At 32.4% G+C, this 18,367-nt stretch overlaps 1 protein-coding gene across 2 annotated transcripts; it reads left to right on the plus strand.

The window, feature by feature from the left end:
• The first annotated feature begins 1,491 nt into the window (after nt 1-1,491).
• Nucleotides 1,492-15,850, plus strand: LOC110672073 (villin-3). Of its 2 annotated transcripts, none has more exons than XM_058143865.1 (24): nt 1,492-1,931; nt 4,416-4,568; nt 4,737-4,836; nt 5,997-6,065; nt 6,189-6,425; nt 6,538-6,715; nt 6,864-6,996; nt 7,820-7,979; nt 8,057-8,207; nt 8,291-8,391; nt 8,504-8,662; nt 9,613-9,681; nt 9,753-9,821; nt 9,956-10,093; nt 10,356-10,484; nt 11,017-11,164; nt 11,316-11,326; nt 11,406-11,546; nt 11,745-11,870; nt 12,820-12,885; nt 13,715-13,816; nt 14,475-14,724; nt 14,917-15,155; nt 15,242-15,850. In XM_058143865.1, the coding sequence occupies exons 2-24, from the start codon at nt 4,513-4,515 to the stop codon at nt 15,353-15,355; spliced, it is 2,946 nt and encodes a 981-aa protein (XP_057999848.1). In that variant the 5' UTR covers nt 1,492-1,931; nt 4,416-4,512; the 3' UTR covers nt 15,356-15,850. The 2 variants fall into 2 exon arrangements, with proteins under 2 accessions (XP_057999848.1, XP_057999847.1); XM_058143864.1 differs by having other exon boundaries at nt 4,419-4,568.
• Nucleotides 15,851-18,367: the final 2,517 nt, after the last annotated feature.

Here is an 18,367-nt window from a genome sequence, read left to right on the forward strand (position 1 = left end):
ATATATGAGTTGGCCTCATTTTAATAAGTTGATGTGATTAATTTCAAAGTTTTAATATTACATTAACAATGAAATTAAAAAAAAAAGTCATTAGACAATATTTTATTATAATAAAATTGTGATTAAAATATAAAATTAAATAATCATATAAAATTATTATATTTATGAGAGAGGAAAATTAATTGTCTTTATAGACTATTGAAGTTGTTTTTATAATTTGTGGAGATAATTTATTCCACTAATACTTTGAGCGAGAAGACAAAAAAAATATATATATACATATAATTTTTCAAAAAATATATTTTTTTATTAATTATCTAAAATATATATTTTTTTATTAGAAAGTATATTTTCTTTTTATTTTTTTAAAACTTTTAACTAATATTTGAGTTTGAATTTAAAATTTTAATAGGATTAATTTAGTTGATAAAAATAAATTTTCTCTTATTTATTAATTAGGATTTAATTTTATTGAGAAATTTTTAAATTTAAAAGACTTAAATTAAATGTTCAAAAGCTAATTTAGCCATAAATAAAATAAAAAGTTGAATCCAATTGTCTTTTGAGATCATATTAAGAATGACAAGAAGTTAATACCTTGTTTAGTTCAAATGAGCTTATAAATTCTATTTCTTTCGAGAAGTAAGCTACATAGCTTAAAGTAAGAGCTTATTTGGCATTGTTATTAAATTTATTATTAAGAAAAAATATTTTTTTAAATATATTAATTAGAGAGTATTAAAAATTAATATAATATTATATTTAATAAATTTTAATTATAAAAATATTAAAATAATAAAATATTTTTTAATTATTTTTTTAATAATATTTAAAATGATACTTTTATTTTTTTAAAAGTAATTTTAACTTTCTAATCTTAATGTTAAATAGACAATAAATAACTTATTTTCTTATTAAAAAAATAAAGTTCCTAAAAAGTAATTCATTTCAACCAAGCAAACCCTAAAAATGGATAAGCTTAGTGTATGATATTTTGATTACTAATTGAAATGTGAAGGAATAACTTAATTTTAATTTATCATATAAAATCCTCCCAATCTTAATTTATATTTAAGTGAAGTCATCATTCTTATGTTTAGTAGAAATTCAATTGAATTTTTGACATGATAGATAAATATACACTTAAAAAAATATCTATCGAAATTTAACAATATTTTTCCATCAAATAAAAATAAAAATTAAATAATTTTACATAATAATAAATTTAAACGAAATATAATTAAATAATTACATATACAAATTAAAATATGACTTTATTCCTTTTATATTTATTTTTACTTTAAAATTCTTATTTTTTTTATAATTATAAAACATATATTCATATTGAATATGTTCTATTTTTTTAAGTTACCATCTTTTGACTAAAAATAGTTCATTTATAAATTGAAAAAAAGAAAAAATATGGTATTTATGAATAAATAAATAAATAAATAATATAGAGGGTGTAAAAAAAAAAAAAAAAAAAAAGGGAAAGGGAACATGGCCGGTGCCATCGTCACCGGATCTTTTGAGCCTTAAATAAGGACTATGTCCGCTGCGAGGCTTTCTGTTCTCTCTCGCTCTCTCGATTTCTATTTCTATCTCTTTCTGTCATCCATTTCTCTCTCTCTCTCTCGAACCATATCTCTCTCGCAAACCATACCAAGGCTGCCTTTCTCTTTCTCTTTATCTGAAATCACAAATCTCATAAAGAAATCCAACCCACCCTTCTTTAAAGTTATAAGAGAGAGAAACCCAAACACTGCAATTATTCACTTTTCTTTACATTCCTTCTTCCCTTTTCTTACTGTATCATCCTCCTTTCTCTCTTTATCACCACCTCTGCTACCTCGTCCTTTCTTATTGCTATCTCTTTTTCCCACACTATCGCATCATACTCTGCGTTGACACCTACGGAGAGTGGTTTCTGGGTATGGTTTACGTTGGTTTTCATCTGCTCATTGCTTGATTGTTTTTAATTATGTTAGATCTCTTTCATTTTTCACGCTTTTATGATCTGGGTATTCGTGATCTTCTTATATCTTTCTTTTTGTGATCTGTGCTTTGATCTAATTGTAATTTGGTTTTTCTTTCTTATCTTTTACTCGCTGATTGATGTTAATTGTTCCTTGTTTGTTTGTTACTTGTGGTTGATATCTCAGTTATTGCTTATTTACTTGTTTGATTTATTTTTGTTCGGAGGAGCTATACTTTGTCATTTTTTATATAAATTGCTATGTGTGGTTAAAACACTATATGATTTGCAACGAACGTGAGACCATCGTGATCTTAATATCGAGCTAATTCTTAATCAAAATAAGGTATGCTTGTAATGCTTGTAATGCATTATTAAGAGTCCATGGAAAATTTATCTGGCTTTTGGATCATATGATGTTTGCCGGTGATCAAAACCAATTAGATCATTGATCCATGAGGTTAATTTTTGAAAGTACTTCAGATTTCAGGTTTTTTGATCATGGCTTGTCAGTTGTCAGATGGCGGGCCGGCGGGGAGCTTTTAGGAAAGTGAAATGATTTGCTTAGATTGTTCTTGATAAGTTTGTTTTGGGCATATCTAGTTTTTGAGCAAGCTCCTGATTGATTGAATATCTTCATTCAAGTATTTGCAGTGAATACACATCAAAATTTTTTGAGTTGGGAACGAGGATTGCTGCATTATTCCCCTAGAATATAGGTAAGTTGGGAACATTATGCATCCAGCATGGATAATGTGGAAAATCTGGATTTCTTGGTAAAAGAATCTACCAGTTGCAAAATCATCTGGGGTTGGAAAGAATTATTCACGAGAAAAATGTTATCATTTTTTACCATAAGAATGCTGATTGAAGATCCTACACCACTTGGGCTTCATTTTGATGCGTGTCTAAGTTCTTATTTCAAGGGTTATGGGAGCGAAATACACACACACACACACAAGGAAAATGAAAGAATTCAATTTGAATAGATATGTCTTGTACACGAGGTAGTAGTTCCTTCTGTGGTGGCTGTATTTCTACTGACATTTGAAGCCTAACATTGCGTATATTAATAGCTGGGATCAGAAATGGAGACTCATTGGCAGAAACATTATATTTCGATATTGTCGAGAATACAAGATTTAGGGAAAATGTTCAATTGGTTACCCTTATTACTTCACAAAGCCAGTCAGAGTGGACAAGCGACTTGCATTATTGCTTCCAAGTAGATTTAAAATTGTAGGACTTTCTGACCCTTTCGAGAATTATTTTATTGGAACGATTCATGTAAATCCACATGCAAACATTTACATTTTACAAGAAATATGGGGTTACGGTTAATGGTAAGACATATGGGATGCGTCTACCTTCAGGATCATGTCAACCATATGAAAGTTCTTGTTGACATTTTGGTTTTTTAGAAAATATTTCGAAATAGTTGTCATTTCGGCAAGAATGGATGGTGATAATTCATAATGTCATGTATATACTGAGAAATGGTAACTCGGACAGCAAACCATTAAGCATAAGTTGGAACAACGTAGTTGCTGGTTATCAAGAATATAAAGAGGAGGAAGTTTAAGGATTGCTAAGTTCATTTTAAGGTACTTTTACATACATGAGGCAATTTCTAGGTTTGTAGAATGCTTGTATTATGTCTGTGTAGAATGGATGCTTCTATTAGATGTTTTATCTATATCATGCCTCAATCAGGTACCAGAATTCCTTTGGTAGTCCAATACACGTATATGATACTACTGAAAATGGTCGAGTTTTTAAAGACAAAATTGAGCATTTGAAAGAAGCATTTCTTGTGTGTGTGTGTGTGTGTGTGTGTGTGTGTGTGTGTGTGTGTATTAAAGGAAAGAAAGAAAATTTAGGATGCACTGTTGGCATTCTGGTACACCTTTTGGTAGTACGTCAAAGAATTCTAGCAGTTAGAAGTGTAGAATGGCTTTAGAATATAAGTTGTCTGTTTTATGAACTCTGGTTGCTTCCTTAGTTAATAAACTAATAGCATTTAAACACAGTATAGATATCTGTGGCTGTACGGAAGAAGCTTCTGAACTAAAAGTGGGTAACTAGCTAAACCTACCCCATTTGAAGTACCATAACTGTGCAGCAAACCCCCACTTCCAAAAAATATAAAAGATAAAAACTGTCTGCATTAGATGAGATATGATTCATTAAGATTCTTGTGGTTCCTTGGAATTCTGATTTTTTTCGTGTCTAGTAACTAATTGAAAATTTTATGTCTGTTCCAAGGGTATGTGATTCTTCAACCTTGATGTTTGATTATTACGTAATTACGCAAATTGGCTTGTTCTTTCTTCATTATGAGATTGTTGTAAAACTGTCCTCCTTGGGTTTTCCATTCTTGATTGAAACTTGAAAGATGCAAAAAATGCAATTGGCAGATTATTAATTTTTGCTCTTGCAGCAGGCTCTCTGCACTTTCGAGATAGCAGATAGCTGGAGTTTTAAACATTATCTACTCTAAATTTTCTGTAAAGCTGTTATAAGGAGGATTTCAGGCAATGTCTAGCTCTACAAAAGCTCTGGATCCTGCATTTCAGGGAGTGGGTCAGAGACCGTATCCTTTAGAAGGAACTACTTCATATATGAAGTTTTGGTGTTGTGAATGTTCTTTGCAATTGCATTTAACTGTATATGATAATAGTGAATATGTTTTTTAAATTTGTTAAATGTTGGACATGCTTCCACTTTTCTTTGTAAGGCTGTTAAGCTTAACTTTTTGTAGAGGGACTGAAATTTGGCGAATTGAGAATTTTCAGCCAGTTCCACTGCCAAAATCTGATTATGGAAAATTCTACATGGGGGACTCTTACATTGTTTTGCAGGTATAATCTCTCTGTCTTTGTGTCCATCTCATTCTGTACCAATCTATTTTATTTATTTATTTATTTTTTATCTTCTTCTCCGTATTGTTGACATCTTAATAAATTTATCTACACACGAATGATGAAACTCAGATTAGAACTTCACATAGGGTTTATAGTTTCTCTTGTAAGGATCTTAGTTTTGTTTTGGTAGCTCACAATTATTTAGAGTGGCTGTTGTGTGTTCTGACATTTTTTTCTTAAGGGGAGGGGAAGCAATGATTTGAAACCTGATAGAGTTAGGAACGAATAAAAGTAAATGAACAGAGCAAAACACAAAGAAATGGAGAGGAAGGCGATCTGGTATTATTTTGAAGAAGTTAAAAAAAAAAAAAAAACAGCAATACAACTTAGTTCGGCCAGTAATGGCTATTACAAAGACAAATTACACCAGAGAATTCCCAGAAGAAACTTACTCAGGCCCAGCCCTAAGCCGAATACAAGATCAATCCAGAAAAGCGTGCCTTCCCTCTCTCATGGATGGTTACTTATAGCTTTCAGCAGCATATGAAAAGAGCACCAATTTGTTATCCGTGTCAGTGCTTCCAGAATGCTCTTCATAGACAATGTTTACCATTCTGTTATCCAAGTCAGCACCTCCAGAATTCTCTAAAACCTCAGCTCCATTTCTTCTTATTTTTCTCCTTGTATAAACTCTGAGTTGTCCAGGCCCATTACCAGTCTTATAGCCTTGTTGATTCAGCCCTGTCATATCAAAACCCCTATCAACCTGCCACCCTGAGGCTGGTTCCAACCTGACTCTGGAATTTTGAAGTCCAAAAACTATGATAATGTATCACAAATTCAATACTTTCTTGTGTTATTAGTTTATATTATTTAACTTGATGAGATCTCCATGGATTATGCTGCATTGCAGTAAAACTATTTTACTTCTAGGTTGGTGGGCTATTGCACATGTTAAGGCTTGATGCGGTACACGTGCTCCCTAATGTTTTGCAGCTTGATTCTTCATCTTCCCTTTTTTTGTTTGTTTCAGGAAAGGGGTTTGGGGAGATTGTGTTGTGCCAAGTGGTGCACTTATCAGTCTTTCTTTGTTTTACAAGGAAGAGACTTCTTTGTTGACATTTATTTTATCTCTCTTCTTTCTTCTTTCTTTGTAGACGACATCTGGCAAGGGGGGCGCTTATCTCTATGACATACACTTCTGGATTGGAAAAGATACGAGTCAGGTGTGCTTTTACTTTATTTTTCTTATTCTTTTTGTGAGGCCTTGATTTGTTCTAAATTATTGTCTCCACATCAGACTTAATGGCTAGCAGTATGTTCTCACTTAATATTATAACTTACAATAGGATGAAGCTGGAACAGCAGCTATCAAAACAGTTGAACTTGATGCAGTTCTTGGAGGGCGTGCTGTTCAGCACAGAGAAATACAAGGCCATGAATCTGACAAATTTCTGTCCTACTTCAAACCTTGCATCATACCATTAGAGGGGGGTGTTGCATCTGGATTCAAGAAACCTGAGGAAGAAGTATTTGAAACGCGGTTGTATGTCTGTAGGGGAAAACGTGTTGTCAGAATGAAGCAGGTATTAGATTTTGTTAATCTGGATTATAATGACCCATGATTAATTTTCCTTGAGTGGGAAAATGTTGTGGAAGTTGGTTAGTAAAATATGATTCTGTATTTGTCTTTTGCAGGTTCCCTTTGCCCGCTCTTCACTGAATCATGATGATGTATTTATCTTAGACACTGAGAAAAAGATCTATCAGTTCAATGGTGCAAATTCCAATATCCAGGAAAGGGCCAAGGCATTGGAAGTAATTCAGTTTTTGAAGGAAAAATATCATGAGGGGACATGTGATGTTGCAATTGTTGGTAAAGTGCAGAAGTTATAATTTATGATGCTTTTTCTCCTCTCCTGGTGACTTTTTAACAGACATGCTTTATCCACCCTTCTTTTATTCGTTTTTCCCTATTCTATTTTTGGATAATTCTTTTTACATAATGGTTTCTGCTGTGCCAGATGATGGAAAATTAGACACTGAGTCAGACTCAGGTGAATTTTGGGTTCTCTTTGGTGGTTTTGCTCCAATTGGAAAAAAGGTTGTTGGTGAAGACGATATTGTCCCAGAGACAACACCTGCTAAATTATATAGGTATGGTTATCTTTTGATATTATATTTTTGCTTGTTTATTTAGAGAGGTAAATCTTATATTCAATTTTGATTCCTAATTTTTTTGTGTGTTGCTGGTAAATGAGAATTTTACTTCTACAACCAATCAGGTAATGAAGACAATAAGTGCTTTTAGTGAACACATCGTGTTTATGCATGTGAATATGCTTGTAAGTACTGGATTAGCTTTATAAACTGCATATAGATACATGCATTACTATTTCAACTCCTTCACTATACTTGTACGGGATCAATTATTGGTATATTCTTGTCAGCCTCCATACAATTACTATGTTTTTTTTTTCTTCTTTTTTCTTTTTATGATTTGTGAAATCTTTTATCTATTAGTTCCACATAGTTTTACATACTTGGTTGAGTTGAAGATGTTATCACAGTTTTCACATAAAATTAAGCATATGAAGTTCAATCCAGTAAGTTGATCATCATTGCACCTTGGCTTGTCCAAGGCATCTCATACGGTTGCTTAGTTTGATGTCTTGTTCAGTTGTTCTGTATGGAATTGCTTTTTTTTTTTAAAAAAAAAAAAACTTGTGGAGTATCAAAAACCACAACTTCTTTTGTTCTGGAGGGAATTCTGCTGTACAATGTGAGTTATCTGTTGGCTATTGATAACCATCTTCAGTGAAGTTCTGACTGCTTTATCAATTATCATTGTCTTCAAAGATTAAATTTTGTTAATATGGAAGAACATGATTATGTTAATGAGCTTACAGTGTTCTATAATGTCTGAATTTATCAAAATAAGGCTCTAAATTTGCTATTACTGCTTAACTGCTTCCTGCAGCATCACTGATGGTGAGGTGAAGGCTGTAGAAGGTGAATTGTCCAAAGGCCTGTTGGAAAACAACAAATGCTATCTACTTGACTGTGGTGCTGAGATATTTGTGTGGGTTGGCCGTGTGACACAAGTGGAGGAAAGAAAAGCTGCCAGCCAGGCTGCTGAGGTAGAGATGTAGATATTATTCCTTTTCCTTTCGTTTTAACAAATACATCAATTGTCATCTCCAAACTATGCATGCAGGAATTTGTTGTGAGCCAAAACAGGCCAAAAGCTACTCGTATAACCCGGGTTATTCAAGGATATGAGACACATTCATTCAAATCAAACTTTGATTCCTGGCCAGCTGGGTCAGCAGCTCCTGGTGCCGAAGAAGGAAGAGGAAAAGTAGCAGGTAATGATCACTGCCTGAGTGTTGAATTAAACTAGGGTACTTCTGGTTAACATTATTAAATTTGGCATTTTATATAATGGTAGCTTTGCTGAAGCAACAAGGTGTTGGTGTCAAGGGTATGGCAAAAAGTGCCCCTGTTAATGAGGAAGTCCCACCTTTGCTTGAAGGAGGTGGAAAGATGGAGGTTTAGTTGACATTTTGCTCCCATGGTTGCTTTGGAGAATTATTTGATGTGTTAGGCTTGTTATACTGGTATGTGGTATCTTTCAGAATGTTGAATATTGTTTATTTTCCAGGTGTGGTGCATCAATGGTAGTGCAAAGACTCCATTGCCTAAGGAAGATATTGGTAAATTTTATAGTGGAGATTGCTACATCATACTTTACACCTACCACTCAGGTGATAGGAAAGAAGATTACCTTTTGTGCTGTTGGTTTGGAAAAGACAGCATAGAGGTAATTATATTGTTGATATTTGTGTTTAAGATAATTGAAAGTGTATGTTAATATTAATGACAGATACAGATCAATATCACAAGTAACATTATATGAACTACTGAATTGCTTCTGTTAACGTTATAGAGCATACTTATCTATTTAAAAACCAAAAACAAACATCTTTCTTATGGTCAGGGTATGAGTTTGTTCTTATGGGAATGTGAAAAAGTTGGTGGTTATCAGTTGCCCTGTTGGATATGACTCATTTATACTGCATATTTTAGTACACCAAGGTGGTGCTTAGGTCTCTTATTTTTCATTACGTCCCCCATTTCTTAATTAAGACTGGTAGAAATCAGTGCTTCATTGATCTGCTTTTTCCTTGCTTACCTGAATGCACATGATGGCTTTTGGTCTTCCCTCATCCTGGACACTGACTGGACCACATAATTTCTGACGAGTACTTATGAGATGTTATTTTTCCAGTTAAATTTGTTGCAGCATCTGTGCGTCATTTAGTTGGTGAATTTCTTGAACTGTGGGCTATGTGGCTTAATCAATTTGGCACATACATTTTAGTTTGTTCTTTTACTATATGAAGTATTTGATTTTTAAAATGTGTCTTTTTTTACAATTGCACTGTTCTTTGTTTCCTATCAAGGTAAGATTTTGTTCTGCAACTTTGTCATGTTACCTATCTGATAAATCCCAGCCTTACTAGTGGCATATAGGATTTTTAATTTATGCCTTTTAAATTTTACCATATGGTAATTAAGGAGTTGCTGAATCTTGCTGCTATAACAATATGTTCTTGTGTTCTTTTCTTGAAAAGGATTTTTATGTATTTAATCTTTTTTTTTTTCTAGCTGATGCCATGTTCATGCATATATTGATCTTTGATATCTTATATGATATTGATGGTCAATTTTTGTTGGATTAACATTTGCTTTCCTGATCATCTTATTCAGGAGGACCAGAAGATGGCTGTTCGGTTGTCCAATACAATGTCCAACTCACTTAAAGGAAGACCTGTTCAGGTATGTTATTATGTGTAGTGAAGTTATAAAATTTTACTTCTATCATTTGCATTGATATGTTCTTCTTGCAGGGTCGCATTTTTCAAGGCAAGGAGCCACCACAATTCATTGCACTTTTTCAGCCAATGGTAGTTCTCAAGGTACACCATCAAATTCTTATGCAAAATTTAATGTTATATATTAAGAACTCAGTATAGCAAGTATGATGAAGTATTTTGTTTGTTGTTGGGGGACTGTAGCTAACATTGTCCCACTTGATTGAATCTGTCTTCAGGGTGGTTTGAGCTCTGGGTACAAGAAATATGTAGAAGAGAAAGGATTGACTGATGAAACTTATACATCAGATTGTGTTGCACTCTTTCGGATATCTGGAACTTCAGTTCATAATAACAAGACAGTACAAGTAGATGCGGTATAAATCATTTTCTTCTTTTCCACTAATTAATTTTGTTGAAGTTTCCTATGAACATACTTCTTTCCTTTATGGTTTTCCTGTAGTTGCAAGCTTTGCAATATTCTTTTTGGTTTCCTATTCTTCCATCCACTATGGTGACCATGCTGTGTTTCAGTTTTAGAATTGACCATTTTCTTTGATCAGTCAAATGTTTTCTAGTTTTCCCTAGAAAGCTAACTTTAACAATTACTCATATCTGCTTATACTTTATTCTTTTTAGGTGGCAACATCTTTGAATTCTACAGAGTGCTTCCTTCTGCAATCTGGCTCTTCTGTTTTCACATGGCATGGGAATCAAAGTACCTTCGAGCAGCAGCAATTATCTGCAAAAATTGCTGAATTTTTGAAGGTTTTATCCTTATTAGAATTATATTCTTTGAGCCTTGTTGGAACTTATTGTGTCTTTGGAAATCCAATCAATTCCTGGTCATGGTCATGTAGGCTGTAATAGCTTGATTATGCTTTAAATTGATTTCTTCATCAACTGGCAACAGGAATCAACCAACTTCTTTTACTAATGAGTTAAAATGTTAAAGAGAATGGGAATATAGTGTTAAAAGTCATATATATTATTCAAATGTGTTCCCTTTTTTCTCATTTATATTATGCATATTTCAAATTACGGAAGTCTACAATATAAAATCATTTTTAAATAATCGATGATATCTAGTTTTTGAAGCATTTTTATGACATTGCTCTTTTGCTGAGAAGCATTATTATTATTATCATCTTGGAATCATAGGTACAAAACATTGGGAGTTCATTTATAGTTCTTTTTGACTCTCCATTGGAATTTCATGCATAGCTTCTTAGTTCTATTTTCCTTCTATTTTAACATGTTCTGTTATATGATCCAATTTTCCTTTACCTTGCTAATTCAGCCTGGAGTTGCTTTGAAACATGCTAAAGAGGGAACCGAAAGTTCGGCATTCTGGTTTGCACTTGGAGGCAAACAAAGTTACACCAGCAAAAAAGCTTCTCCAGAAATTGCCAGAGATCCCCACCTGTTCACTTTCTCATTTAATAAAGGTGGCCTTTTATATTCTGAAATTCTGCTGATGCTTCATTAATTTAATTTTATGTTCGCATGAAGTGACATCTTAGAAAGATTTCTAAGTAGCTGAAATAAATTCTAACTGTCTTTTTTTATTATCATTTTGCTGCTATGTGGATCTCTCAGGAAAATTTCAGGTGAGTTCTAGACTTGTAAGCATCCTTAAAAAGTCTTTCTATACAGCTGCTTAGCAGCTTTTAATGTTCTGTTGGGCAGGTTGAGGAAGTTTACAACTTTTCCCAAGATGATCTATTGACTGAGGATATTTTGATACTTGATACGCATGCTGAAGTTTTTGTTTGGGTTGGTCAATCTGTAGATCCCAAAGAAAAGCAGAACGCTTTTGACATTGCCCAGGTACTGCTTAAACAATTCATGCTTTTGTTAGATTTCCTTTGTTCCTTTGTGGAATGGTAGGCCCTAAACTGAGCAAAATAACAATGATCCTTATAACTGATCCCAATTAGAATGGGGTTGAGGCCAAGTTGAATTGAATTGGGCTAGCAGATTGTCTGTCACAATGTTCTTTTTACTCATTCCATATATTCTTCACAGAAATACATAGAAATGGCTGCATCTCTTGAGGGTTTGGCTCCAAATGTGCCACTCTACAAGGTTACTGAGGGAAACGAACCATCATTTTTCACAACATTCTTCTCATGGGATCCTACAAAAGCCATGGTAGGGCTTGTTTCAGTATTATTTCTCTTTTCTAAGTTCTGTGAATTAGTATAATAGTATTACTATTACATAATTCTCTGTTGCTATTTTCATGGTAAATATTGACTGCCAGAATGTAATCTTTGTCATGTTTATAGAGAGTGCAGATGGATGCAGTATATGCATGCACAAAAAAAAAAAAAAAAAGGAATTCCATGATTGTGTTGAAAATTTTAGTTCAATGTTGATTGTTGAAGTTGATGGTACTTATATAGTGAAAGATCTTTTTAAGCTTTTAACTTCAGTGTTGTCTTATTTGACCAACTTTGACAACTCTCATAAAACACAAGCAAATTGTGGATTGGACAAATGCAAATGCAAGATAAAAGACCTTAAGACATTATGGACTTCCAAATATGCGAAGTGAGATTCTCAGACAATGATACTAGCTTAGTTATCATGAATTCATGACTATGCCTAGGAGAGTGCATAAAAAGCTATAATTTGCTGCTTATAGAAATAAAAACTTTGAATCCTTTAGAATCTAGAATGCCATGGAACATTAATTTGCAGAAAAAAGTGATGGGATAAATACAAAATTAAACTAGGTAACTAACATTTGGTTTATTGCCTATTGTTCGTTGATCTGTGACATTTAATTTGAAAAATTATTATCATTTGCAGTGGGGACAGACGACAGTTTTGAATTTTCAATAACAATCTGAATAATATGTCATACTATAAAATTAGGAAAATTAATGAAAATGTGGTTTGGGAGCATAAATTAGAAATTGTGGCATGGAAGCCTAAATTTGGGATGAGACAGTATGTTTGATTTTTGCAAACCTTAGTGTCTCATGTGAGTTCTAGTAATCTGCTATTTGGAAGCTTCCCTCTTTATTCATTCTTGTTCTGTTCTGTTTTATTAAGCTTAGTTTGCATCTTTATAAATATCCTCCATCAATTTCAGGTTGCAGGAAACTCATTCCAAAAGAAGGCAGCATTACTCTTTGGTGTAGGACATCATGCTGCAGAGGTAAATGGTTGATTCTTTTGTATCAAACAAAAGACTGCTGCATAACCTGGTGCCTGGTGTTGGAAATAATTTACTCAGATATTTACTGTATCTACGTGTTTGTATATATAGTTTTAACTAGTCTAGTCATTACAAAGTATAATTGTCTTTCAAAATGCAATTCTTTCCTTCGCACTTTCTGTCCATTTATTATTGTAGCAGCTTTACTTCTCCATTCATTGAGAATGGCACCTTTTTCTATTACATGGGCCAGTGCTGGTTAGTAAGATAGGCCAACTTTCTTCTCAAGAATTTCAGGCTGATAGAATATTGTTTTTACAGATTACTATGACAGCTCCTTGTCAATGTTCATTTTCCTCATTCATTTGGTTTTGAATTGGGACGTATTTGGCTCCTACATATAGAAAGTTGTTCCTTTCAGACTCTGAATTTAGTTTCCTGGATACAGAATGTATAAATGTTGCTATTTTCTCCTCATTTTTGTGAATTTGCTCTCTTTCCTATGTATTCTTTGTTCTAGTCTCACTACCCCCGCTCCCACCAGCCTCTCCTCTTTCCAAGAATTGTTTAGCCAGAACTGCTCTGCGTGGGCATCTTTTGTGCACACTTCACAGATATGATACAAATTACCTTTGGATTTGTCATTCAAGTTGCAATTAGACCTTGCTCTTTTTTTTCCCCTCTTTTTTGTTATTGTATATGCTAATGTAGTTGTATTGACTTTTATGTCTCATGCTGGGTGTTGAGGACAATAAAGATTGTGTAAATGTGCCATCTTGTGCACCTCGAAACATTCATTGTATGATATCATGTGGCAATGCTGTGACAGGACAAGTCCAATGGAAATCAAGGAGGACAAACTCAAAGGGCTTCTGCTTTAGCTGCCTTGTCTTCTGCATTTAACCCATCTTCTGGGAAGTCATCCTCTACAGTAAGTGAATTGTTCATGCTACTGAGTGAATCCAGGCTTGTGTTTTAGCTGTATCACCCTTTGCCTTTTGTTGTTAACTTTCTTTGTGATACACGCCATTTTCTGTTCACCCTTTACTGATTTCTGTCTTCTTCTTCCAGTTTGCCTCTGTATGTGGCTTTATTTTTTTTGGGAGGGGTGATAAGCGGCAGCTTTTTGTTCTTATAACTGTTTGTTTTTTCCACCTCTTCTCATCATTTAGTAAATAGTTAACATTTACCAAACTATTGTCCTTCCTGTTAGTCCTACAACTTAAAGTCAATAGAAACCTTTGTTTGTTGCTATGCTTATGGTCTATACATTTTTATGCATTTGTATGTAGGATTTAGAACATTTGACATTGATTTGAAATAACTGTTTTATGGTTGTAATACAGGATTTCTATTCTAACTTTGAGCTTTTGTTCATTTGCCTTTTGTGACTTTATTATCATTATTTTCATTTATATGTACTTTTCAAAATTTCATGTAGCTTCTTCATTCTGCTCTGCATCTTTATATTCATCGACAACTTGCCTATGTTATCAAGCTGTCATATAACATTGTGTCTGGGTGGTGTTGGTTCATTACCTTGCGAGCTTATTGGCTGTGTTGAATATGCTTTATATTCTGTGCCACAGGCCCAGGATAGGTCAAATGGGTCTAATCAAGGAGGACCGACACAAAGAGCTTCAGCTTTGGCTGCTTTGAACTCTGCATTTAATACATCATCTGGATCCAAAAGTACTGCTTCAAGGACATCTGGACCAGGTCAGGGATCACAAAGAGCTGCGGCTGTAGCTGCTTTATCATCAGTTCTTACTGCTGAAAAGAAGAAAACGCCTGAAACCTCCCCTTCAGGCAGTCCTCCCCCAGAAACTAAGCTTCCTGGTAAGAAAGAAAAATTTGTCATAGATGACATTGTATTACATGTAAATAGCCGCAATTGCTTTAGAATCTCTCTGTATCATCTGGTTCTGCAATTCTTTTCTTCTTTTGTGGTGTCTCTTGAATTAAATTTGACCTTATGTTTATGCATATGAGTCTGCAAGTGAAATATCTAATGCATTTAATCACTTGCAGCTGCAGGGAAGAGTGATAATTCACTTTCGGAAATGGAGGGTTCTGAAGAAGTTGCAGAAGTTAAGGAAACGGAGGAAGTTGCATCTGTTTCTGAAAGTATTGGGGAGGATTCAGAGCCAAAACTAGACAATGAGCAGGAAGAGAATAGTAATGGAAGCAGTGATAGTACATTCAGTTATGATCAACTGAAGGCTCATTCTGACAATCCTGTAACTGGAATCGATTTTAAACGGAGAGAGGTGTGCAACTCTATTGAATGTTGTTTCTTCACATGAATTTGTTTCTTTTAATGTGTATTCAAGTCATTGTCCATTTGTATTTTCAGGCCTATCTGTCAGAGGAGGATTTCCAGACTGTATTCGGGATGACAAAAGATGCCTTCTATAAATTGCCGAAATGGAAGCAGGAATTGCAGAAGAGGAAAGTTGATTTATTTTAGATTATCACATCCATCAAAAAGATTTCTCTGCTTTATGCTTCGACTTACACTTCTTCATTCGTTATGGTCACTGCTCTTTTGAAAAAAATTGCTGCTTCCTTGGTCATCCTTGCCTGGCTTGCTGTGTCTAGCATTTCAGTAATTTGCTCTTTGATGAATCTATCTGTGATCAGCATCCATATTTGTTGTGATTATGCCTGAGAGTGAGTTTTTTCCTTGTCTTTTTCGTTATAATCTTCTGCTGCCTCTTTGTAATGATACCCAAATTGTAGTTTTTACAGGCAGTTGGCAGGTCATATTCTTTCATTTGGTCAGTAATGTATCTCATTTTGTGATTTATTTTGACTTCTTTTTTCATTTTTTTTTTCTACTTTTTATTTGCTAAGATGAAAGGGGGGAGGTATATGTATTTGCTTTTGTACTTAAAAACTTCCAATATTCAGGAATGAAAATTTGTTGTTTGGAATAATAGTCTTGCTGCATGCACATTTGGTATTTGATTCCAGAGCTGCTTTGGACTTTCCTGTATGATTTTTTTTTTTGGTAATTTTTGAAGCTTTATTTGGTTTTTTTTTTGAACAATTCATTGTTTGAAGCTACTATTCTGATTTACGTATTTCTTGCTGCTCTTGAAATCTCTTGGATTGCTTGATTCCCTACTCTTTCATTGGTAGTAAGCAAAGTTGGTTTTTCTCAATTTTTTTTTAGATTATTAGTCCAAAAAATAATATAAATCAAATAGATAAATTTATTTTTAGAGTTTATAACCGGCTTATAAGTTGTAAGACAAACATCTTTTACTCATTTTAATTAGCTCTAAAAGAAAATAGGGTACATTTAATACGAGTTCGAGTTAATATAAGAATAAGCTAATAACAGTTTTATTAAATATTTATATTGATGTGTATAAAATTAATTAAAGTATTTATAAAATGTTTGAATTTATATATAAATATTTAATCTAATACTTGATAAGTTTATTCTTATGTGAGTTTGAGCTCGAGTTCTTTGTAGTCTCACTCAAGAATAATGCAATCTTGAGGATATAATTTTATTTTCATGCTTAATATATATAATTTAAATTTGAATAGAATTTTGCAAATAATTATTAAAATTTTCTAGATAATATTTGTATTTGTTTCTATTTTATATCCAAGAAAAACAATACAAGAAAAAGAAGATTCACCAATTAAAATCTTATAATATGCCTTTACCTAACCATAGCATTTGCTAAAATAAAATAAAATAAAAACATGGCAATTGTAATCTACTTATAAAACATATGTTTTTAAAGGAAAAAGGATACCATTATTTCATTGAAGGGTTGTATATATATTTTTTTCTCCACTGCAATAAAGCATAAATGCCTTAACAATTAATCATTATCCTACTTGATAAGTAAATTTATTTTCTATATTAATTGAAATTTTTATTAAAAGTTTAATAATGAAATCAAGTCATAAAACATCACTGACAGCCTCATTTTAATAAAATAATGGATAAAAGTTATTTTTGCCCTGAATTTTTTATTCATGTCATCAATTTTTAAATTTTTAGTCTAATTTACTCAAATCTTTTGATTTACCTATAAAAATAGTGCATAAATTATTTTTTAATATTATTAATAAAAAAAATGCGTTAATTACTTTTGTAAGAAAAAGGGATTAGTTTGAATTTAAGTATAAAAATTTGAATTAATTGAATAAAAACTTAAAAAAAAAAAAAAATTTAGAGTCCTCTGCTTTTAATCTACTTTATTTATTTATTGTTATCTTGTCCAAATTTAAAGGCCCATCCATATGTGATATGTGTTATAGACTGTTTTTGTCCCTTATTTAAAATTTTTTTTTATTAGATTCTATGGATTAATTAGAGGGACTAAGAATTATTAATTTATTTGCATGAAAAATATAATTAGATTGGTTTGTTATATTTTCTTGTGTGTTTTATTTTTGGAGGTTCATTTATGATAGTATAAAACACACCCTTTTTATATTTTTCAGGTTAATGATGATATATTTTTTCTCAGTAAAATGGGGTGCACAGATAGATTGATCACATATCTAGTAAACAATATTATACCTTTTACACTCATATACATTTGAGAGTACTCACACCATATTTAGAGTCAATTGTGTGACATTTCTCATCCGTCTACAGCATAATCGAGTAAGGCATGTCACACTCGATGTCGGAGTACCGTAACTTATCTTACTTTATTCCTTTAATAATTTAAACTCATTATATTGTAATATCAATTATTTATCTAAGGAGAAACTGATGGCATTTTCCCTATTTTATTTTCAATTGGCGTATGTCACTATTTACCTGCTTGAAATTTTTGCTAATATTTTTATAATAATAATAATCTCATCATTTCATGCATCATCTATATATTTCAATTCCGTATTTAAATCCATACAATTTCATTCATGCTCAAATCACATAAGTAAAATTTTTAGATTTCATTAATTTACCTAATTTACAAAATAATTATATAATTTTTTAATTTACATGATATATAAATTAATTACATATGAAAGAGCTAATTTATTAATTTACATCACATACCTATTAATTACATTTTCATAATCTACATTACAATACTATAACTAAGCATTTTATATAAAATACAAAATATGACCTATATGGGCCCTATCTACATGCATTGCTGATGAGGTGACAACCTTGAATACTTCAGACACTTTTGCAGATCTGAACTCCAAAAATCCCAATCAAATGTCCACTGGGTTTTAGCTTCAGTACCTACGCGAAGGAAACAATACACCGCGCTAAGTATTGCTGCTTAGTGGTGCAATAATATAACAATAAAATAATATATACAAATAAAGAAAGAAATGGATTATACTTTGGATACTCTGGAATTTAATCTAATTTAATATAATACTTCTAGTATCAACTATCTTTCGTTCTAATTTATTTTAGGTCGTCTTACCCATTTATTTAATTTCTAATATTTTTAATTACTAATATTTTTAACTTATTTCAATA

This window comes from Hevea brasiliensis, chromosome 3 (genome assembly GCF_030052815.1).
Source record: "Hevea brasiliensis isolate MT/VB/25A 57/8 chromosome 3, ASM3005281v1, whole genome shotgun sequence".
NCBI classification, from domain to species: domain Eukaryota; kingdom Viridiplantae; phylum Streptophyta; class Magnoliopsida; order Malpighiales; family Euphorbiaceae; genus Hevea; species Hevea brasiliensis.

What these genes read in the sequence shown, in the direction of transcription:
- LOC110672073 (XM_058143865.1), top strand. Translation starts at nt 4,513, where the DNA reads ATGTCTAGCTCTACAAAAGCTCTGGATCCTGCATTTCAGGGAGTGGGT. An exon ending in GGGATCCTACAAAAGCCATG is followed by an intron (nt 11,871 to 12,819) that starts GTAGGGCTTGTT and finishes CATCAATTTCAG; the next exon opens with GTTGCAGGAAACTCATTCCA. An exon ending in TCGATTTTAAACGGAGAGAG is followed by an intron (nt 15,156 to 15,241) that starts GTGTGCAACTCT and finishes TTGTATTTTCAG; the next exon opens with GCCTATCTGTCAGAGGAGGA.